The sequence below is a fragment of the Aspergillus sclerotioniger genome, assembly GCF_003184525.1.
Source record: "Aspergillus sclerotioniger CBS 115572 chromosome Unknown BO94scaffold_4, whole genome shotgun sequence".
In the NCBI taxonomy this organism is placed as follows: Eukaryota; Fungi; Ascomycota; class Eurotiomycetes; order Eurotiales; family Aspergillaceae; genus Aspergillus; species Aspergillus sclerotioniger.
The window spans coordinates 974,185-996,493 of record NW_020290994.1 but is presented as its reverse complement, the minus strand read 5'-3'; the positions used below and the strand labels follow the sequence as shown (position 1 = coordinate 996,493).

Below are 22,309 nucleotides of genomic sequence, written 5' to 3'. Positions count from 1 at the left end.
GGCAATGAATGCGCCGCCAGCATGCCTCAAAGAATGGCATCACTGTATCACCTTCGGAGCCAGATCTGGTAGCCGAGCTGCGGGCCCCAACAGTTTCGGCCAAAAAACTCCAATGGAAGCTCCGGGTGATAAGCCCCGGCTAAGAATATTACGTCCAGACGCAACAGTGAGTGGGTTCATACCCCCCATTGCCCACCTTTTGGGACTCCCTTGCTTCTTTTTTTTCCTCCTTCTTTTCTTTCCTCCGACCTGCATCCCCTCCCTTCTTCAATCAGTAATATCCATCCCGCCGCATCAACATGGGGCTCACCACGTCACTCAATGACCAATCTATAGGGTGGGTGTCTCCGAACCTTATCCGCTGCTCGCTGTAGCCCTACCCAGTACTCACATCCAACGCGCTGCGCAGGCACAGTGCTGAACACCTGTCCCTCCCATTGACAGCCCTTCCATCTCTACCCTTGTTTGTGGAGGCAAACGTCCATGCGCAGAACACTCCAGATAAGATCGCCATTGTGGATGCCACCAAGGGGCAGCAGTTCACATTCGGGCAACTTCTGGCTGATGCGGCCGCTCTGAAAAAGGTCATTCTGGAGAAGCTGGATCTTACGGAGCAAGCCAATTTGGAAGAGCGACGCATCACGTTCTTGACGCCTAATGGGTACGACTACGTGGTTACGCAATGGGCCATCTGGGCTGCCGGAGGTGTCACCGTCCCGCTCTGTATGTTCAATCCGTACCACCTTGAATAGGCATTGCGCTGCAATCGCCGAAATTGATCGCTAACTGGCTGCTCGAGTAAGGCACTACACATCCGGTCAAAGAGCTGCTATACACAATCGGAGATTCTGACCCATCCTTGATAATCTTGCACCCATCATTTGAAAAGTTCGAGGCGCCGCTGCGGGAGGGTATTAGCAAAGAGATCCCGTTCATGTCCCTTACGCCATTCCAGCAGAGGCCTGGGCCAGTGCCGTTGCCTGAAATCAGCCCGGTATCTTTCCTGCACCGTCGGGCGCTCATGATCTACACGTCGGGGACGACCTCCAACCCCAAGGGCTGTGTCACCACGCACAAGAACATCACCTTCCAGGCCAAGAGTCTCATTGAGGCATGGCAGTACAACTCCTCGGACCGGCTTATTCATGTTCTTCCGCTCCACCATATTCACGGCATCATTAACGGTCTGACGGCCAGTTTGCTCAGCGGTGTCGCGGTTGAGATGCATCCCAAGTTCGACCCCAAGGTGATCTGGGGGCGGTGGGAGGAAGGAGGGTCCACGATGTTCTTCGCCGTGCCGACCATCTATTCCCGCCTCGTCGATTACTTTGAGGCGAACATTCGGGGCACCGAGCATGAGCAGGCTGCGCGGGCCGGTGCACAGGCGCTGCGGCTTATTGTCAGCGGATCCGCGGCTCTCCCCACGCCTATCAAGAGCAAGTTTGCTGCTATCACAGGCCAGGTCCTTCTCGAGCGGTTTGGCATGACTGAGATCGGCATGGGAATCAGCTGTGGACTGGAAGTAGACAAGCGCATCGACGGCAGCGTCGGCTGGCCGCTCCCGGGCGTGCAAGTGCGGCTCACGGACAAGGAGACCGGACGGGTCATTGATGCCGTGGATGAGGACGGGATGATCGAGATCAAGGGAGACAACGTTTTCCTCGAATATTGGCGCCGGCCGGAGGCGACGAGCAAGGAGTTCAGCACGGACGGATGGTTCAAGACCGGCGACGTGGCCCGGCGGGATACCAACGGCGCGTACTTTATCCAGGGCCGTGCTTCGGTGGATCTGATCAAATCAGGCGGATACAAGATTTCGGCGCTGGAGGTGGAGCGCAAGATGCTTGCAATGGACGCGATCCAAGAGGTGGCGGTGGTGGGACTGGCGGACGAGGAATGGGGACAGCGGGTGGCCGCGGTGGTCAAGCAGCGGACCGGGGTAAGTTGCATGCGTAGTTTCTACCTTGAGTCTGTACTAACGTCTAATAGACCGAGCCCCTGGAGCTGACGAGTCTGCGCACGCAGCTCAAGCAGGAGATGGCGCCTTATAAGATCCCAACGGTGCTGAAGCTGGTTAAGGCGATTGAGCGCAACGCGATGGGCAAGGTGAACAAGAAGACGCTTGTGCAGAAGTACTGGCCGGAGCTGGCCTAGACGCCTCAATAATCCATTAATGCATGATACCATGATTCCATCCTCACCTCCACAGACTATCCTCAATCATCCTTCAACATGTCCACCACAGCCTGATACGCCCTCTCCCTCTCGTCCCATTCTTTTGTCCCTTCCTTAGCAATCTTATCCCACGCATGCCCACACCCCTCCACTCTGACCATCCGCACGTCCCGTCCCGGTGATTCCATCAATCGCTGACCCAATTCCTCCGTCTCCCTCGCCAACGAATCCCACTCACACGTAACAAACAGGCACTTGTCCGGGAACCCTGCCAGCCTCGCCCCAGCCCGTCCCGGCGAGACCCTGTCATCCTCCTCCAACCTCTCCCCACTCCCATGACGGCCACCCCTCAAATAGCACCTCCGATAGAATCCCAACAACCACACCGGCAAAACACCCCCCATGCCCTTCTTTATCTTCTTCCCCGCCCCCACACCCATCCTCCTCTCCTTCACCTTATCAGGAATACTAGCATCCACGACCGGATAAAAAGCCACCAAGGTCTCAATCCCAGACGCCGGGTAGTTCGCCGCCACGGACACCGCCAAATTCCCACCCGCACTGAACCCGCAGATGGCAATCTTAGCCTGGTCGAATTGCTCCGGGTGGTTGTGAACATAGCTCAGCACGTCGACAAGATCCTCGATGGCGGCAGGGAAGGGGTGTTCGGGGGCAAGGCGGTAACCGACGTCGAGGACGGTGTAGCGAGTGTGGGCCGTGATTTGGTTGATGAAGGGGGCGTCACTTCCGAGCGAGGGGATGGTGAAGCCGCTGCCGCTTAGGTTGAGGAGCACTGGGGATGGAGATGGTGAGTTCGAGGTCGAAGTTGAGCGGGAGTAGAGGTGGACGGGGATTGAGCGGTTCGGGGTGCGAGAGGGGATGGAGAGGATGCTGGTGGGATGAGGAGGGGGAATTTGGTAGGCATGTTTGGCGTAGAAGCGAAGGATGATAGCTAGGTATTTAAGGAAGATATAGGAAGGCATTTTGTTTGGAGTGGTGGGGATGGAATGAAAAAGAAATGGATGCAAAGGAGGAAGATGAGGTGGGACGGCAGGCGTGTTATATGAGATTTGTCCGAATATTCAAATCACTCGATAGGGTGAAGCACTCTGTAGTACTTAGTACTGGTGAAATGATGGATGGCTCTCTTCACATGCCTTTATGCTATGGATTCCTTGGGGCCTCAGGCGTCTCACTCATGGACTTCTATATTCTTTTTGCTTATCCTCCCGAATGCAAGACTAGTAATAGTACGTTCATTAATCTGATCTAGCCAGCTCCTGTGAAATAGGCCTGCTATTCATGCTTTTAGACACCTGCTGTCGGCGCTAGACATCTCCGGGCTTATACTGCCGGCAGATACTAGTGGGCTCTTATTGGCCAGTTGTATGTACTAATGACAGACATGATGAGGAAGTTGATGGCCTAGCTAAGAAGGGGCTATGAAGGGGACTTTATACTGCGCGATCAGGCTCTTGCGGAACAGACCGTTCGGGCTGTTCCCTAGAATCGCCGGTAGTCTCCGGTTGCCCGATTGGGACCTTCTGTGAGGGTATCACGATCCAAGAGGTTCCTATGTTCCCTCGCGGATGCCCAGTCTGGTTAGCTCCCTCAATACGCTCTAAGTCGCGCTTTCCTCTATTTCCCCGCTCCTTTATACCCCCCCCCCTCCCCCCACCTTCTCCTTCCTCCCCCACACCCTTGGCTTATCCCCATCAATTCGTCTTCAATATGTCTACGAGTGAAGGGCATCCTGAATGCAAAGCACATGTAAATATACTCTACTCGGCTCCTGGATATACTGTCCCGGATCCCCACAGCATTCAAGAAAAGATCACCAACAGCAACACCATCTACAACTGGGGCGGGGTAAAGGGAGAGCCAAAGGAGAAGCCCACTGGGCCATCAGTAGAGTTGATATCGTGTTCTGCATGTTACAGTACGTAGAAGAGCTCTTCTATGCAGAGATATGGTGGCATCCAGGTCACTAATCTTCACGATATGAATCGCTGCCATGAGGCGGAACTACCTTGTCCCGATGCCCACAGCTAAGTAGAACACCATCCACCCATCCATACCTGAAGTCACTATCTCCTGATCATTCTCAACCAGAAAAAACAAACCCATTCACTCATATTGTATAAGATAAGTCGCATTCCCTCATTCAAAGAACATATTCCAAAACCAAACAATTAGATGCGAAGGACGGATACGCATATACAGCGAAAAGAACCAAAAATTGTAGAAAATTAATAAGTCATTCCATTGTCGCGAGTCATGATCAACATTTCTCGGTGGTGGTCCTAAAGTCGTAAGGGGGTATCTCTGTAGTTGTTGTTGTTCCCATCCCACCCAAATGTCCCAAACCCAAACCCAAATTCAAACCCAACAAACACCAATCCTGTATCCGAATCCAAAGCCCAACCCAAACCAAACCATCCTTGATCCAAACCCATAAAGAAAAAAAAAAGAAAAGGGAAAAGAAAAAGAAAAAGAAAAGAAAAAGAAAAAGAAAAAGAAAAGAAAAAGAAAAAGAAAAAAGAAACAAAAACACGCCAAATAAAAGATAAAACACAGAAAACGCCACGCAAAACACAACACACAAAACACAAACACGACACATCACACACAACACACACAACACACACACACACCACACATAATACACGTACACCACATACATCACACAGAATGGGATCGTGTTTATGGAAGGAAATTTATCTAATCTATCCTGCGGGCATTTCTAGTGCGCCTCGCAGACTACACGGTATATGTAACGACACTGCATAACTTTTGAAAAACACCAGCCAATGCTGAAACACGCAACGTAAATCACACAAGCTGCGTCGAGGTCCACAGAGAGTATCCGCTTCCCTCAGTTCGTATATCGTCAAAACCCCCGAATGACCTAAGGCGCCAGGATCAACGCAAGCAGAGCCATACGGCAGTAGAGACCATATCTCATCTGTAATCTAGTATCAGCATCATATTCAGTCAAGTGAACAGGGGAGAAACTAACCTGGCGGAAGTAGGCGGCCCGCTGGTCAAAATCAACCTCCTCCGAGATCTCCGCGTTCCGGGGCAGAGGGTGCATCACGACCATGTGGCTCTTGGCGTGCTTCAGAAGAGCGTTGTCAATGACAAAGCTGTTCTTCAGGCGCTCGTACTGGGCCAGGTCGGCGAACCGCTCCTTCTGCACCCGGGTCGAGTACAGAACATCGGAGCGGGCAACGATCTCGGGGGTCAACACCTCCGACTCCACCACTAGCTGTCCGGACGCAATGATTTGTTGACGGACCTCCTCCGGCAGGGAAAGATCCTTGGGCGCAACAAGCTGCACCTGCACGTCGTAGAACTGGAGCAGCTTGATCAGCGAGTGAACAGTCCGGCCGTAACGCAGGTCACCAGTGAAGGTGATCGTCAGGCCACCAACAGTTCCAAGCTCTTCACGGATGGTGAAGAGGTCGAGGAAGGCCTGGGTGGGGTGCTCAACGCTACCGTTGCCGCCGTTAAGAACCGGCACGGGCGAGAACTTGGCGGCGGTTTCGGCGCTGCTAGGATCAGGGTGGCGCAGAACAACGGCGTCTCCGTAGCAGGCAAGGGTGCGGAGGGTGTCCTGCAGGGTCTCGCCCTTCTTCGTCGAAGAGTGCTCGGTAGAGATGGCAATGGTCCGGCCGCCCAGACGCTGCATAGCAGCATCGAAAGAAGCCGATGTCCGGGTGGACGGCTCATAGAATAGGGTGCACAGCACGCGACCCTTCAGGATGTCAAGCACACCTTGGCGTTGGACACCCAGACGCATCTCCTGAGCCACGGTGAAAAGCAAGTGCAGATCAGACCGAGTGAACTGGTTGACGGAAAGGACGTGCTTCTGTCTGAAGGGAGACCGAGAGAGCATCTGGAGCAGAGAGGAAGAGACTTGAGGAACGGGAGCGTACAGAGGAGGTCCCAGCTCGCCTACGGCAGGAGCCGGGGTCTGCTCAGCAAGCTTACGCCCTGGCCGCAGAGGTGTGGCAGAGAAGGACAGTCTCCGGTCAAGGGAGCTCTCGGGGCGGGCATGAACCAGGGGAGACATGGCCTTCACGGAAGGAGAGGCGGGCACAATCCGGTGACCAGACATATCCCTTCCAGTAGAAGCATCAGAGATGATCTCACCATCGAGGCAGGAAGTCTTGCCCTGGAAGATGACGCGCTGCACAGCACCCCTAACGCTCTTGCCGTTGAGAGGGGACCAAGCATGGGGGCTCTGGTACAAGTACGGGCGGTCAATCTCGATCTCGACAGAGCTGTCGGCCTGGTCATGCAACTCGAAGATCTTCTTGGGATTCTCGTAGAGACGGGCGATGATATCGTCAACAGTCAGGCGACCCTCCGAGACGGCGGTGAACAGCAGCGGCAGGGACTCGGCGATACCGACCACGGGGGATCCCTTATCACCAGCCAGCTGGTAGGGAATGCTACCGATGGAGAAAACGTCGATAGTGGTGAGGTGCTCCCACAGAGCCTTTTGATCCTCGACCGAGGGCAGAGCGCTGCACTCGGGGTAGTCATCCTTGGAAAGGAAAAGAGAGAAGATGGAAACGTCGCATGTCACCTTGAGTCCCTTCTCCTTGCTAAGAGCGATGAGGCCGATGTCCTCCTTAGACGTCACGCTCATCACATGGATGTTGCGGCTGTGGAGGCTCGCCAAGAGCAGCACGGAGGCCAGGTCAGTCGACTTGGCATCGGTGATGATAGGCTTGCTGGAAGGCCAGGCAGCGAAGTGGCTGGTGACCGCAGCAACCTTGCTGATGTTGCCAGAAAGGTGGTTGAAGGGGATGAAGAGCGAGCCCACGTCTCCCGTCACCTGTTCGATTTGGTCCGCGTTGGTGGCGGTGGCCACAACAGAGAAGTTATAGTCACAGAAGGAGGTCTTCTGGGCATTCTGCTGGGCAGTCTTCAGGGCGCGAGCATCGGTTACCGAGGCGTCAACACCAACGGGCATCACGCGAACCATGCTGAAACCAGCGGCAATGGAAGCTTTGGTCATGAGCTGGAAATCATTGGATCCAAGAGTCATCAGGTTGGGCACGAAAGCAGCGACGTTGATCAAGCCTGGAAGGATGATGGTGCGGTGACTGGTCTGGTAGTCAATGGTCTGCACGTTGAGAGCAAAGTGACGAGCAATGGCCTCGATCAGGATCTTAGCGTTCTTGACATTGGTGACCAGAGGAGTCTGGTAGTCAACAGCCATACGACGAGTGCGGTAACCCTTACTCATGTAGTTGGCAGGACGTCTGAACCGGTTGTTGGACGGCAGGTTGATGTACAGGTCAATCAGGTTGTTGGCCAAGTGCTGAGTGAGCGAGTACTCGGACTTGATGTCTTCATCCTCGCCGGGAAGAATCTCAAGGTACTTGACGGGGACGCCGTTCTCCTTCAGGAAGTCGGCGGTACCAGCGGTGGCAAAAAGGTTGAATCCAATCTGGTGGAGCTTGCGGATCGAAGGCAACATCTCCATCTTCTCCTTGAAGGAACCGATAGAAAACAGCACGTTGCGCTTGGGGAGGCGGAACCCGGTGGAGATCAGGGCCTTGAGGTAGGCTTCGTACTTGTCACGGCCGAAAGACGCGACTTCTCCGGTGGAGGCCATCTCGACACCCAAGACAGGATCGGCGCCAGAGAGACGGGAGAAGGAGAACTGGGGCACCTTCACACCAACGTAGTCCTTGGGGATAGAGACGGGAGGATACTCAGCGAAAGGAACGCCAATCATCGCCTTGGTAGCCATCTCAATAAGATCAACGCCCATAACCTTGGAGACGAACGGGAAAGAGCGGGAAGCTCTAACGTTACATTCGATGACCTTGATATCATTGTCCTTGGCAATGAACTGGATGTTGTAAGGTCCAGTAACGTTCAAAGCATTTCCAATCTTCCTGGTGGCCTCCTCGATCCGACGCACAGTCTCGGGATCCAAGTCCTGGGGGGGTAAAATCAAAGTTGCATCACCGGAGTGAACACCGGCATTCTCAACGTGTTCAGAGATAAAGTGTCCGACCATGACACCGTTGCGAGCCACAGCATCCATCTCGATTTCCTTGGCATTCTCGATGTACTTGGTAATAACCACAGGGTGCTCCCGAGAAACCTCAGCAGCCTGGTTGAGGTAACTGGCCAAGTCATGCTCGGAGTAAACAGTGTTCATGGCAGCTCCTGAAAGCACGTAAGAGGGTCTGACAAGCACAGGGTAGCCAACCTTGTCACAGAATCCAGTAGCTTCTTCAATGCTAGTGAGTTCCTTCCAAGCAGGCTGGTCCACCCCGATACGGTCAAGCATGCGGGAGAACTTGTAACGGTTCTCAGCGCCATCGATCATCTCGGGAGAGGTGCCGAGAATGCGGACATTCAAGCGGTGCAAAGGCAAGGCGATGTTGTTGGGAGTCTGACCGCCCATGGAAATGATCACGCCGCTGGAAGATTCCAACTGGTAGATGTCGAGGACAGTTTCCAGGTTGATGTTCTCAAAATACAACCGGTCGGCTTCGTCATAGTCAGTACTGACGGTTTCCGGGTTGTAGTTGACCATGACAGTCTTGTGGCCTTGTTCACGGAGAGTGCGAATAGCACGCACAGAACACCAATCAAACTCGACAGAAGAACCGATACGATAAACACCAGATCCAAGGACCATGATGCCATTATCGTTGAAGTTGACATCATGCTCAGAGGCATTGTAGGTGAGGTACAGGTAGTTGGTGACTGAGGGGAACTCAGCAGCAACCGTATCGATCTGCTTCACGATGGGGATAATGCCAGACTCAACACGCAGACGTCTGATAGCGAGTTCGTTAGAGCTAAGGAACTTGGCAAGTTGTCGATCCGAGAAACCGAGCTCCTTGGCCTGGCGGATCAGTGGCCGAGGCACGCTCGTCGCGTTGTAAGAAGTCATGAGTTTGCTGAAATCACTGAGACCCTTGAGTCTGTGGAGGAACCATTTGTCGATCTGAGTAAGCTTCCAGATGTCATCGACACTATAGCCAGCGGCCATAGCATTGGCAATAGCAAAGAGACGCTGGTCAGAAGGAGTCTGCAATTCACCCTTGATAGACATGAGGGCATCAGTCTCGTTGAAGCCGAGGTTGTGGAAGTCAACGGAGCGGATAGCCTTCTGAATAGCTTCTTCGAAGGTCCGTCCAATGCTCATGACTTCACCAACACTCTTCATGGATGAGCCGAGCTGGGTGGACACACGAGTGAACTTCTTGAGGTCCCAGCGGGGAATCTTCACAACACAGTAATCCAGGGAAGGCTCGAAGCATGCGCAGGTGACCTTGGTGACGGAGTTCTTGATCTCGTTCAACGGAATGCCCAGGCCAAGCTTGGCTGCGATGAAGGCAAGCGGATAACCAGTGGCCTTCGAAGCAAGGGCGGAAGATCTAGACAAACGAGCATTGACTTCGATGATGCAGTACTCCTTTGAGAATGGGTTCAGCGCATACTGAATGTTACATTCACCGACAACACCAAGGTGGCGAATGACATTGACAGCAGTTGTACGCAGCATGTTGTAGTCCTCATCAGAGAGAGTCTGAGAAGGAGCGACAACGATCGAGTCACCGGTATGGATACCAAGAGGATCGAAGTTCTCCATATTACAGACGGTGATGCAGTTGTCTCTGGCATCACGAACGACTTCGTACTCGATTTCCTTCCAACCCTTCATACTCTTCTCGATCAAGACCTGAGGGCTGGCAGCAAAGGCCTTGGTGCAAAGTTCCTTCAGCTGATCCATGTTCTCTGCAAATCCACTGCCGAGACCTCCAAGAGCGTAGGCAGCACGGACGATGACGGGGAACTTAATGTCCTCGACAACACGGAGCGCCTCCTCCAAGTTGGATGCAGATGCGGACTTAGCGCACTTCTCATTGATAGATTCCATGCTGCGGGCGAACAGCTCACGATCTTCAGTGGTGATGATGGTGTCAATCGGCGTACCAAGAACCTTGACACCAAGGGACTCGAACTCATCCTTGAGTTGAATACCGACCTGAAGCGCGGTCTGACCACCGAATGTGACGTAGATAGCATCGGGCCGCTCATGCTTGATAACCTTGCGCACAAAGTCTGCATTCACGGGAAGGAAGTAGACCTTATCGGCCAAGCCCTTGGAAGTCTGAATGGTGGCAATGTTGGGGTTGATCAAGACAGTGTAGATGCCTTCTTCTTTCAAGGCCTTAATGGCCTGACTTCCGGAGTAGTCGAATTCACCGGCTTGTCCAATGCTGAGACCACCGCTACCCAAGATAAGGACCTTCTTCACGGACACACGAGGAGCAAGTTTGCTATTCTCTTCCTTCGTGCCACCAGGGAAGGACACAGGCTTCTGGAGAGCCTCTGGAGAAGCAAGGGTGTCTTGGATGGTGTTGATGAACACATCGAACAAGAACTCGGTGTCTCTAGGACCAGGGGTGCTTTCAGGGTGAAACTGGACGCTGAAGAATGGACGGCTGACGTGCCGGATACCCTCGTTGCTACCATCGTTGGCATTGACGAAGAGTTCCTCCCAGCCCTCGGGGAGACTGGTGGAATCCACAGCGTAACCGTGGTTCTGGGAGGTAATGTGGCACTTTCCAGTGACCATGCTGGTGCATGGGATGTTGTGGCCGCGGTTACCGAACTTCATCTTCGACGTCTGGGCACCGACGGAACGTGCGATCAGCTGGTGACCCAAGCAAATACCGAATACAGGAGTTCTTCCCTCCTTGAGGGTCTTGGAAAGGTTGTTGACGGTAGTTGAAAGCGTAGCCGGGTCACCGGGACCGTTCGAGACGAACAGACCGTCATAGTCTTTTCCAGCAAGAGTAGGGAAGTCATAATCCCAAGGGACGACCAGGACTTCGACACCGCGGGCGAGCAAACAGCGCAGCTGGTTGAACTTCAACCCCACATCCAAGCAGAGGACGCGGACTGGGCGGCCGGAGGGGTGTTTAAGGGCGACATTCTCAGGGGGGGAGAAGAGCTTGGGTTCCCGAATGGAGACTATCGCGTTTCAAGTTAGAACGATCATCTTTATGGAAGACAAGAGTGAATAGAAAGCTTACCTTCAGCAACCAGGTTCTTCTTGTTGGGGTCAACCCATTCGGTTTGTTCGAAGAATGGCCTCCAGCTATCCTTCTCCGTCGGGATCACTGTGGTGTCACTGACGGTCTCTGACTTCTGCAGCAGCACACGACCCAGCATGCTACCCTTCTGACGAATGCGCTTGGTGAGAGCACGGGTATCCACGCCATGCACGGCAGGGACACCCTGTTCCTTCAGCCACTGGCCAAGGGATGATTGAGCAAGGAAGTGAGAATATTCTTCCCCAGCATAGGTTGCAACGACCAAGCCTGCGATGTGAATCTCTGTGGACTCAAAATGCTTTGGCAGAGTCTTCAACAACTCATCCATGGCCTCCCGGGAGGGAACACCATAGTTGCCCACTAGAGGGAAAGTGATGACGAGGATTTGGCCCCGGTAGGAGGGATCCGTGACTGACTCTGGGTATCCCACCATACCGGTCTGGAAGACCAATTCACCCGCCACACTCTTCTCGGCACCAAAGCTGTAGCCTTGGTAGACAGTGCCATCCTCGAGCTCGAGGGAGACCATCCTCCCATTGCTGCCCCGGTATGGAGACGAGGCGGGGGGGATTACGGCTCCGTTGTGAGCTTCCATCGGGGGAAGCGGCTGCAGTTCCTTGTTGATCTGGCTGTAGGCCACTGCGCCTCCAGCCAGAGGGCTGGAAGGGAGGGCGACCTCCTCGGACTGCGGCATTGTGGTGGTGACTGTAGGGGGAGGGGAAAAGGTCCTCTCGGGGACGATATGACAGGTGGTATTCACTCTACCGTAGCATCAGCAGCCTCCAAGACCCTTTTGAAAGAGATGCAAGAGGGGGGGAGGGATGTGTTTCTGCTGCTTCTGCACGGGAGGAGGAATATAGAAAGAAGAGAAGAGAGGGAGAAGAATTCGCAGAATAAAATTTTGTGTACGGCGGGCTGATGGAGCTCTCTCATTGGACTGTCCGTTTCACCGATCCGGGGATCATGGGCCATTCTGCTACTTCCGACCGCCCAAGAAAAAATTTTTCGACCTTTTTTGGGCTTGGGGGGGAGGGGCATTCGGTGGTTCAGCCTTCGTTTGCCTTCTCTCAATTGCTAATTATGGAGTCTAAGGGATATTACCCGGAGTCCGGAGCCAGTTCCATCCCCTTCCCCGAATCCCCAGAGAGAGACCCAGCAGTCACCAGGATGGATGTGTCTTGCGTCTTGAGGATAACAAAAAATTCCAGGCTTATGCCGCCATACTCCCAATTTCGCCCGTCATGTTTCCTTAGATCTGGTTTAATCGAGAGGGGCGTCTATAATCTATGAGGCAGATGAGGTCATTGGAAACAGGAGCTCTCCTTGGCTTTCTACAGTAGTACTATAGTACTAGTTCGTATTTCAGTTCGGTGGAGGGGTTGCGTGCAGTTCTGCCGCACACACAGACCTGCCTTAGTGGCACCAGCCCCAATTTGCCGACGTTCCCCGTCTCCGTCGCAGGCAATTGGTCCCATGGAGGGGTTCGCCACACGGATCGACCACGCTTGCAGGTGTGCCACCGCAGGCGGTGAGCCTTAGCCGGTTTCTCTGCCTTGGATGGATCCGGTCCGGTGCATGGACAAGCTCACTCCAATGAGCGTCCCGAATTGCGGTTGAGCTCACCCGTTATCGGCATAGCTACGCCGTAGATACTTTTGGTGGGCAAATGACACAGGGGGAATCAGTAGGTAGCTATCGACATCATCCCCCTCCTCTGTACTGTGTAGTGTGTACTGCACAGTATGCTCTCTGTAGATCATTTACCTTTTGAGCTTCCCGATTTGAGAGCTTGGACACCCTCGCTGTCCTCAACATTCTCCGAAACCGGTTGGACTGCTACACCACACCAGAAGCATGCTCAGTACGGAGTAGGTAATAGGTAGGTATATATATCGCTATTTTTAGTCGGCCCGTAGTTGAGATAGTCAGTTACGTGCGTCGTCTTATCAATCAGAGTGGATGATATGCATTATCAGTAGTATGGAGTGCACGAGGCAGGAAAAGAATACCCAAACAGGCGGAGATTTCACGGGTGGGTTGGCTTTATCTCTTCCCCGCTTACTTTATCTTCATTTTCTTTCAACCACATCTTATTGGGGATAAGAAACGACTCTTCTGTCATGTGTCCAATGTACATAGATACTAGACTCATTATCGTTGGTCCAATTTATTGTCAATTCAAGGCATGCAAGTCGGAACAAAGTCTGCAAAGTTTGCTACAAGCCTGCTGCTAAGGCTGCGATTGGGTTCCAAGTGAGTAACGCTGTAACAGGCACCTGACAGCTGCCATCCCTAAAGCTACAGCTCTCGGTGCAGAAGACAAGATATGCACTGTAATTCGTAAATTCGCAACGCTTGATAGATTAATCTTCTGTAAGGGGGTGTGGAACTCATACATCGTATCGGAAACCAGAGGCGTCCATAGCCCCAGTAACCGTGCCACTGCTATTCATTCATCTTTGTTTAGTAGCACTGCTGTCAGCTCGGTATGAATGATGTGTTTTACCCCATGTAAATAGATAGCAACTTTTTTATTCAGTTTTCGCGTCAATCTTCTCCGTGTCCTATTTCTGGAGTCACTGCTTCTCACCCCGTGGTCAGTACTATATATATCCACACGATTATCTTACAACATACTATACATGTTGGATAAGATTGAAGCTCACCATCTATGTGAGAATAATACCGAAGGCAAGGGCTAATAGTCAGGCCACCGATAATAGTACTAGTGGACAGACCGGCATAATGTCATTATTAGATGGACGTGAGGTCATCGGCTTGCTTACCAGTAACACAGTACTAGAACCCAATCTCCCCACATCTATCTGACAGTTATAAGTTGCTCCTAGATATAAGTATCTAACATCCTGTCCACTTACCCTCGTACCATAGGGATCCGCCATTTGTTATTATGTTTCTGCTGTAATCCGCTGAAGAGGTTTTCTTTACCCTTCCCCCCTACTTTACTTTGAACTGAATCGCTAACATTGGTCAAGACAGTGTGGTATCATAATTTCCGTTTAGGCTCCCTATTTCTGCCTCATATTGCGTATAAAGCACAGGGCAGCATGGAATGCGGGAGGTTGTTTCTCACCGAATGAACGTCGATCCACTTCTAGAAGGTCCCTTGCAGCTTTCAGTAGCTTCTAACCTGATCGTCGAAGTGCATAGTACCTCAGGAAGAGGTCATACCGTCAATCATTTCTGCAGCACAGACACCAAAAGCTGATGGGGTCGTCGAAGAGCCTTAGACCCTACATTCCACCCCCACCCCCGGGTCAACGCATTTATCGAGTATACTACGCCTAGCTGCCAAAATGCTCGATTTTACCTGACGCACTGACATCACATTTACCTACAGTATCTTCATACTCATTTCATGCTCCTACCTAACATTGCTCTTCCTAGATTATGTCTTAAGCTCCTCTTTCGTCAACCTCAGGTTCTGACGTCGTTGTGTTGTCGGCTAAGCCTGGCAATGTACAGTCCGCAGAGGATCATCCCGGTGATTGTCATGATGCCAACGCCGCCGCAGCTGTCACACTTACGGGATCGTTCTTCTAGATAGAGGCGACAGTCTCCCCTCCCCACCGATTTATTTCCCATTTCGTTTTCTCTCATATTATGCATCATTGCATCATGGGCGTGTCCAACAAAAGCCCGTATGAGTTGGTGGTATGATTCGCCGTGCAGGATTCCCTTGCATAAAATCGGCGAGGTTTCCGGTTCGGGCGAATAATTTATTGCCCTCCCACTTTCCGCCCTCTTTGTTTTGGCCCGCATGGCATCAGATGCATGTGATCTTGATTGGATTCCCCAAAGGAATTTTTTGTGCTACCATAGTACGTAGAAAGTTGCGCATTGGATTTTTTTTGTCCCTCCCCTCCCCCTCCAGTCCCATATCCCTTATATTAGTAAAGTGGCGAGCAATTGGTGCGAGATTACGAAGTACTATCTGAGTTCTTGCCTGAGCTAACCGGCCGGTCAGCGGTCTGGGCCACTTGCGCATAGCAGTGATCTAATCCATACGCCAATCGACGTCTCGAAAGAGCTGGCAGGGTGACTGCACTGACTGGGCTTATCTGGCGCTAGTCGCCGCCCCGACTCGGGAAGCATCTCGCGATGGGCTGTTTCCCAGCGATCGTCGCCTCCACTCCGCAATGACTGCAGGCGCATGTGGGCTGCGTTAATTTTGGGAGCAAATAGTTTCAACGGTTCGGTAGCGCTCGCTCCCTGCTTATCTCCCTCATAAAGATACCTCCTTGGATCACGCGAACCTTGCCAGACTTCCAGAAATCTTGACTAACAGCTAGAAGAGTCCCTCTTGAGTTCTTAACTGAACCTTCCTCGCCTAACTCCGAGCGGCGCATTGTTCCTTCCTGCTTCGATCTTGGCACGGACCCCAAAATGCTTTGACGGCAATCTCTCCCTGTCGATTGACCCTGAAACTTCAGGGGATGATCTCAAATATGCTTGCCTCCCTTATACGCCCCAAGAAGCGGCGAGTCTATGCGGAACGATCTCCATTCTCATCACCGTACACGACTCGGGATTCGCCATGGCCTTTTTTCCAGGACAATCCACCCCAAGGGGGCCCTGGACCAGGCTACGAAGATTTTAACGGATACAGCGGTATCCAGGAGGAACCTGACGCAATACCTGGAGAGGATGAAAGCGATGGAGACGATGATGGGCCTGCCGAGTCCACACCTCTGCTTCCGATATTCTCTGCCTCGCATCTAGGTACGGATACCATCCTTTGTGCCAAGTGATCGCCCCAGATTTATATTTTCATTCTGACTATTCAGACACTTTGCCGGTTTATGACATCACTCATGCCATACGTCCTTTAATCGTTTCTCGCTGCGAAACCACCCTGACTTGGGACCAATTGCGGTCTCCTCAGATCTCTCAATTCCTGGTCAAGCCTATTCAGCAGAAGATACGAGCATTGCATTTCTCCAGGGCTACATTGTACGCTCTGATAACGAACTGTCTCCAATTCACGAAGGAGGTCCACCTGAATCCGGGGAATAGCGGCGTAAGCCAGACTAGGGCCATGGTGGGCGAGCTTCTCGCCATCAAGTTGCTGAGAGAATATACGACGCGAGAACTAATCGACGCGTTGTCCTATGAGTTCTATCCGCTCAACGGCCAAACGCCAACCGTCACTGCAAGCTCCGAGCGGGCCCCTGGCTGGTATTCTGCCCAGGGAAGCAAGCGGCCGGCTATCGCTCGTATCTCCTGCCTTGAGGTGGCCATCCGTGCTCAGGCGAAGAGGTTCTTGTCGCATCCCCTTGTGGTACAACAACTCGAAGCGATATGGGCTGGCACAATCGTGTTTCATTCAGCCGCTGACAACCTCCATCGCTCGCCAGCTCAAACTCAGAGCAATGGACGACCACAATACGGTACAACTCTCGACCCATCTTCGGCCGGTGCGTCACATTCTCAGATGCAGTCTAAGCTCTCTGGGCATCGACGCTCGGTCACCATCTATGATCCAAGAGATGCCTCATTGTTCAAACTCTCTCGGCTACGAGTACCTCGATACAGACAGTTCTTGTCAACTCTGTCCTTCGCAGTTCTGCTAGGATTATTCCTAGCTGTTCTAAATCAGCGTAGCCTCGAGATCACCCCGTTGGAAATTATTTTCTGGCTTTGGAGCGCCGGATTTATGCTCGATGAGATTGTCGGTTTCAACGAACAAGGGTTCAGTTTATATCTCATGAGCTTCTGGAACCTGTTTGATCTCGGAATTCTGTTTCTTCTTTGCTGCTATTATTGCATGAGGCTTTATGGCGCTGTTTTGCCCTACACCCGCAATCAGGGTGTTGCAGACCAAGCGTATGACATCTTGGCCGCAAATGCAGTCCTTCTATTTCCCCGACTTTTCTCCGTTCTTGACCATTACAGATACTTTTCCCAATTGCTCATCGCTTTCAGGATCATGGCTTCTGATCTGATTGCGGTATTTCTATTGATTATCATCGCCTGCAGCGGGTTTTTCGTCGCGTTCACACAGGCCTTTGGCAGCGGTGAAGATCACTCTCCTGGTGCTGTTGCATATGCCTTATTCCAGATGCTGATGGGATTCACCCCAACGGCATGGGGCCTCTGGGATGATTATAATACATTGGGCAAGGTCATCTTGACGGTGTTCTTGTTTATTTGTCATTTCGTTGTCGTCACCATCCTTATCACGGTCCTGACCAACTCCTTCATGAAAATCGTGCAAAATGCCAACCAGGAACACCAGTTTCTCTTTGCTGTCAACACGATCTCCATGGTCAAATCAGATGCCCTCTTCTCCTATGTCGCGCCGACTAATATCTTTGCTTGGATAATCACTCCGCTTCGTTATTTCATCCCTTTCCGAAAATTTGTTCGGATCAACCGGACGATCATCAAGATTACCCACCTACCAATCCTATTTACGATCTGTTTCTATGAGAAGGCAGTCCTGAGCTCTCAGGTGATCGATTCTAGCGACCTTTTAGAGTCGACATCTCGGTCTGAATCAGCAGGTCGTTACCGGGCCCGTAATCGCCGATTTAGAGCCTTCAGCTCCCAAGCTCATCGCTTCGTTCGAGAACCATCAGTGGCAACGTATCAAAAGGATCGTGCTTTGGACGAGGTATTCCGACGGCCATTCCATGACGCAACATCTCGAGGGCCCGGCGCAAATCTCAATCGAAGAGAAAGCCACAGCGCTGTCAATAAATGGATGCAGACTATGGGATTGGGCCCTGTTAACCCCCCTGATGAGCAAGACTCGGAGGAGGTTGAGCGCCTAGAGCGATCTCCAAGAGGTCGATCAGGCTTTCAGCGGAGGCTTACCAGGAGCTTACGCGATTTGACAGAATCGAATCGCTCCGCTACCTCCGACCCTGACCATACTCATCAGGTGGCATCTTCACCTGCGAGTCCACGTAATGGCAGGGCCCATCTAACCCCGATGAGGACAAGGCAGCTTTCGCGGCATACGGGCATGGAAGGTGACGATGAACTTACGAGTGATGACAACGACGGATGGCCTGAAGAACAGCGGCTTGATCCAAGGCATTCCGAGGACGATATCCCTAGGATTATCAAACAAAGCCCAGTCAATACACCGCCTAAGTTTTTCAGCTCTCGGCCGTCAACTGCTCGACTCAAGTCCCGCAAGACCAGTCCCGCCCGGCGGATCAAGTACCACACGCGGAACTACTCAGGCGTTACTATGCTGTACAACCCAATTTCGTCGGATAGTAACCATGAGGAAGCTCCACCTTCACTAAGACCTTTACGGCCAAGAGCTGAGACCCCTGTCCATGCAGGAGGTGTGAAAGTCTCCACTTCTGCTGACCAGTGGACGCTGAGAAGACATAGTACAGAGGGTGGCAGACTTAGAAACGTGACCATGACCCGGTCTGATCCAATGTCTGTCCCCGATCTGGGTGGCTTTTCGGTGCCTGACTCTCACTTCCAGAGGCGTCGTCAAGCGTCCATTCTGGATGGCTTGGGCTCGGACTTGGGAGACAACAAGGCGATTACGAATGGCTTCCTAGGCGGCGTTCCGTCGAGCCTGACCACTCAAATTGCTTATGCCACAGGCAATATCCGACGCCCTGAAAGCCCGGGCAGCAGTCAGGATATGCTTAGCAAGCTTGTGCTGGCTCGCATGAACAATATCGAGGAGGGCTTCCGGGAGGTGATTAAAGAAGTCAAGGACCTCCGGCGCGGAGGGACTAGCCGGAGCCAAAGCCAAATTGATGAGCAAGGGAACGTCCAACGCGAGAACAAGCGACGCGCAGAGAAGAAGGAGTCGAAAAAGGACGCTCAGGGGTCTCGGAAGAGCAAGACGAGCAGCGAAGGGCAATGGTCGGACGTACCCCCGGCCGAGCCTAGGGAGAAGACCACGTAGGCGGTTGATGTTCGTGGATAGACAATTTTGTTTCATTTGTTGTATTTGTATAGAACATGTGGGGTGGCTGTCTCATAGCTTTTTGCTGTTTAGCACACTTTCCGCAAGTGATACCCTTATAGTCCCTCGTGGTCGCGGGGATGTCTGTCTATGCCGCTCGGGTTAGGTATTTAGCTATCTAGCTAATTTACTAGTTAACCTATTATTTATGGTCCAGGATTTATTATTCTTGTAGCTGAAAGCTCAGCCCAACAAGGCTGGGGTAGAGCTGACCCTGCATGTTTGTTATCCTGGTGAACCCCCGCGGTATCTTCCCGAGTCCGAGGTATACTTGCATAGAAGGTGCCTCACTGCAATAAAGGTTTGTTCGTTTTGCTCGTTTTGCAGCCAGCCGCTGACTCGGTTGTCTCCGATGACTACCAACCTACCACTACTACTCAGTCCCTTCTTAGGTACAACTAACGTGTTGCGACTCGCTTCCTACCTTCAACAACAGACGGGCCCAACTGAGTGGGGGCATCACTGGCCCGTCTCGGGGGCTCAGCCTTGATTTCCAGCAGGCACCGGTAAAACGGTAAGGCTCACCTGAGGCTGTGAAGGCCCTCATCGTTATTCTCCTACCTAACTCAAACCAAACTAACCACTGGGGCTGCAAGATGCAGGAGAAATTCTTACAATGAATACCTGTGTCCCCTCATTCTGTGAACGCCCCTGTCATCATCTTGCTATCCTTCTCACCCGCCATAAGGTGTGCCATCGTGTCATCTCTCCAAGCTAGGAAGCAGGGAGTGCGTGACATTAAACCCATCTAGGTGAGAATTAATCGTCCACGAGATGGAATTTCCCACCCAAAAAGCCGATCCCTGCACGGGCGCCAGGCCTCCTATCGCAACCGACATGGGTACCTCTAGCATCGACATACTTCTTATGGACGGCGCCGACACCCTAGTTTTTATTGATCCTCCGTCATACAGACCAACCTGGTTAATGCAGCCACACTCTGTCACGTCCGTTCCTCATCGCATTCAGAGCAAGAGCCTGTTGAGCACAGAATCTTCCTACTTCACGAAGCTGTTCGAGCCGAGAAAGCAGGCTCGCATTATCAAGCGCCGCGACCTAGAGGGAAAGCTTCCTGGAGGCATCAAATACGCTATTGATCTTACCCCTCCCTCAACTGATGACGAGGCGGTAGCTTTCACCACAGAGTTGTCATGTCCGCTAGGTATACGGTCCTGGGCTCGCGCAAGTCAGCGCTGGAGATTACCGGCAAAATATGTCGAGGGTCGAGACGAGGATGAACACAACCTTCCCTCCGAGTATTCGGAATCCCGCCATCGAATGGGTATCCTGCACATATTACAAGCATTAGGAGGTGTTAGTCCAATTTTAGACACGCCATGCAAACTCTGGACTTTCTTCGCATTGGCTAAGGTGTTTGACGTGGCTAGGCAAGGACAGATCAAGGTTGAAATCCTCACCTGGATCTACGAGTCAAACAATGCTCGGCTCATTGAGATTCATCCGGAGATTACCTACAGAATAGCTTGTGGGATCCAGTGTGATTACCTGTGTCGTGACTCCTTCTGTGTCCTTGTTGGAGAGGAGGCCCTGCTCCGTCTGTCCAACGCAGACAAGGGACCCAGACTCCAGTGGCCACAGAAAACTTTCCATGGTCGCCTCCGTGAGCCTTTGGACGATGAAGATCGTCAGCGAGTCGAATATGCAGGCCAGAGCCTTATGGAATGTGCTCTTGACGAATTTATCCAGTTAGCAGGCACTGAGATGCACTGGCTCCTCGAACTGCCGGCGTTTCAGAGCGTGCTCCGTCATACTAGAGATAAATGTGAAAACTGCATGTTTGCCCCAAGGGTTTTTTCCAAGCTGAAATCATATGTGCGGGGGCACATCGTGTCCATCCTAACCAAACCCGCCATAACTTGGGCCGCGAGAACAAGCCGGTACATTGACTTTGATGATTATCCCACGCGGAAGTTCGCAAACTCTTACGATGAGATGCGTTATGCTGAGCGCCTAACCAGTAAAACATTCTGGAAAATGCTCAAGTTTGAGAACTACGATGACCGTTTCGCATTCCCCGACAAGAAGTTTTTGAACTCAACCGTCGCTGACTTGGGGGAACACCTATATCCTTTCCAGGCCCAAAAAAATGCGACAATCGGATATGTTGATTTCACGGATATATTGTCGGAGATGAATCAGTACAACAGGCACGCAGATCCTATTAGCCCAAGGTTTGGATTCCGTCAGCTTGCGGGTGCGACCTTGATCGAAGGAGGTATGAATCGCCCGGCTTTTTCACTTTGACCACGCAGCTAAGAGAGAGATTATAGGCATGATTGAAGAGAGTCCCACGGCAGTCTTCCTCAACCCAATTGGCTTTTTCCAAGAAGTGCGCTCATATTTAACCGACATTGGAGAGATCATGGCGGACAACAGCAGGCACGAAGCCAGCTTTCATGTAACAGACACGCTCACCTGCCTCACTGACAGCGAGACAAAGTATCTACCGTTGTGGGCGGGGGGAAATGATGATGGATCCGGCGGCGTTTTCACGGACCAAGGTATACCTAATCTCGAGACAGGTGGATTCTCTACACCGGGGCCTGCGATCCATACGGGGAGTACTGTTTCCTCTACCACTTCTTCCTTTAGCATCACTTCCAGTGACTTTGAAAGTACAGTCCAGGGAGCTTCTCACCGAGCCACGGGAGGCTATTGGACGGACATCATGTCCGTGAATTCGGAGTCGTGCGTCGTGGCAGATGAAAACCATGCATCGACCTCATCTGAGACACAAGCCGATACAGACAATCATTCCCTAACCTTGGAGATGTCGGATGACGACGTCGATGACTGTTTTGACACCGATAGCGAAGATAACAATACGGTCATTATGGACAGCTCTGTCGAGGAGACCTCGGAGAGGCTGGAGCACATGGGTCTGGGGGTAGAAGCTTTTCCGGAATGAACTGCAAATCAAGAGGGCATTGATTGCCTTGTTTATAGCACCAAGGCCATAATAATTGACGTTGCACAATAAGCTATCACATAACTAATAGTGTAGAGTTGATGTAAGCTACAGCACGTGACAGAATCCGGGGTG

General features: G+C 52.2%; 6 protein-coding genes across 6 annotated transcripts; 3 read left to right on the top strand and 3 right to left on the bottom strand.

Moving 5' to 3' along the window:
* The first annotated feature begins 121 nt into the window (after window positions 1-121).
* On the top strand, window positions 122-2,185 carry BO94DRAFT_282165 (acyl-CoA synthetase). The gene is made up of 4 exons (XM_025606633.1): window positions 122-337; window positions 410-723; window positions 804-1,939; window positions 1,990-2,185. Exons 1-4 carry the CDS (start codon window positions 300-302, stop codon window positions 2,152-2,154), a joined length of 1,653 nt encoding a protein of 550 aa, XP_025471467.1. The 5' UTR covers window positions 122-299; the 3' UTR covers window positions 2,155-2,185.
* On the bottom strand, window positions 2,113-3,326 carry BO94DRAFT_282185 (alpha/beta-hydrolase). The gene has a single exon (XM_025606634.1). The coding sequence runs from the start codon at window positions 3,156-3,158 to the stop codon at window positions 2,217-2,219; it is 942 nt and encodes a 313-aa protein (XP_025471466.1). The 5' UTR covers window positions 3,159-3,326; the 3' UTR covers window positions 2,113-2,216.
* Window positions 3,327-4,343: 1,017 nt separating this feature from the next.
* Window positions 4,344-4,970, bottom strand: BO94DRAFT_282149 (uncharacterized protein). Its single transcript, XM_025606631.1, has one exon. The coding sequence runs from the start codon at window positions 4,856-4,858 to the stop codon at window positions 4,457-4,459; it is 402 nt and encodes a 133-aa protein (XP_025471465.1). The 5' UTR covers window positions 4,859-4,970; the 3' UTR covers window positions 4,344-4,456.
* BO94DRAFT_282153 (bifunctional carbamoylphosphate synthetase/aspartate transcarbamylase) lies at window positions 4,971-12,085 on the bottom strand. Its single transcript, XM_025606632.1, has 3 exons — window positions 11,259-12,085; window positions 5,195-11,196; window positions 4,971-5,140 (listed from the first exon to the last, which is right to left on the bottom strand). The coding sequence occupies exons 1-3, from the start codon at window positions 11,971-11,973 to the stop codon at window positions 5,084-5,086; spliced, it is 6,774 nt and encodes a 2,257-aa protein (XP_025471464.1). The 5' UTR covers window positions 11,974-12,085; the 3' UTR covers window positions 4,971-5,083.
* Window positions 12,086-15,748: 3,663 nt separating this feature from the next.
* BO94DRAFT_542970 (ion transporter) lies at window positions 15,749-19,185 on the top strand (the record flags this gene model as incomplete). Its single annotated transcript, XM_025613119.1, has 2 exons — window positions 15,749-16,022; window positions 16,088-19,185. The coding sequence occupies 2 exons, from the start codon at window positions 15,749-15,751 to the stop codon at window positions 19,183-19,185; spliced, it is 3,372 nt and encodes a 1,123-aa protein (XP_025471463.1).
* A 655-nt stretch (window positions 19,186-19,840) lies between these two features.
* On the top strand, window positions 19,841-22,239 carry BO94DRAFT_621161 (uncharacterized protein). The gene is made up of 2 exons (XM_025616980.1): window positions 19,841-21,481; window positions 21,537-22,239. The coding sequence occupies exons 1-2, from the start codon at window positions 20,020-20,022 to the stop codon at window positions 22,172-22,174; spliced, it is 2,100 nt and encodes a 699-aa protein (XP_025471462.1). The 5' UTR covers window positions 19,841-20,019; the 3' UTR covers window positions 22,175-22,239.
* The last annotated feature ends 70 nt before the right edge of the window (window positions 22,240-22,309 follow it).

Bases quoted from the DNA above. Each gene is read 5' to 3' on its own strand.
- BO94DRAFT_282165 (XM_025606633.1), top strand. From the start codon at position 300: ATGGGGCTCACCACGTCACTCAATGACCAATCTATAGG. The intron at 338-409 runs GTGGGTGTCTCC...CGCGCTGCGCAG, and splicing joins CTCAATGACCAATCTATAGG to GCACAGTGCTGAACACCTGT. The intron at 1,940-1,989 runs GTAAGTTGCATG...AACGTCTAATAG, and splicing joins TGGTCAAGCAGCGGACCGGG to ACCGAGCCCCTGGAGCTGAC.
- BO94DRAFT_282185 (XM_025606634.1), bottom strand. From the start codon at position 3,158: ATGCCTTCCTATATCTTCCTTAAATACCTAGCTATCATCCTTCGCTTC.
- BO94DRAFT_282149 (XM_025606631.1), bottom strand. From the start codon at position 4,858: ATGTATGTGGTGTACGTGTATTATGTGTGGTGTGTGTGTGTGTTGTGT.
- BO94DRAFT_282153 (XM_025606632.1), bottom strand. From the start codon at position 11,973: ATGCCGCAGTCCGAGGAGGTCGCCCTCCCTTCCAGCCCTCTGGCTGGA. The intron at 11,197-11,258 runs GTAAGCTTTCTA...GAAACGCGATAG, and splicing joins GAAGAACCTGGTTGCTGAAG to TCTCCATTCGGGAACCCAAG. The intron at 5,141-5,194 runs GTTAGTTTCTCC...ACTAGATTACAG, and splicing joins GGGCCGCCTACTTCCGCCAG to ATGAGATATGGTCTCTACTG.
- BO94DRAFT_621161 (XM_025616980.1), top strand. From the start codon at position 20,020: ATGGAATTTCCCACCCAAAAAGCCGATCCCTGCACGGGCGCCAGGCCT. The intron at 21,482-21,536 runs GTATGAATCGCC...GAGAGATTATAG, and splicing joins TGCGACCTTGATCGAAGGAG to GCATGATTGAAGAGAGTCCC.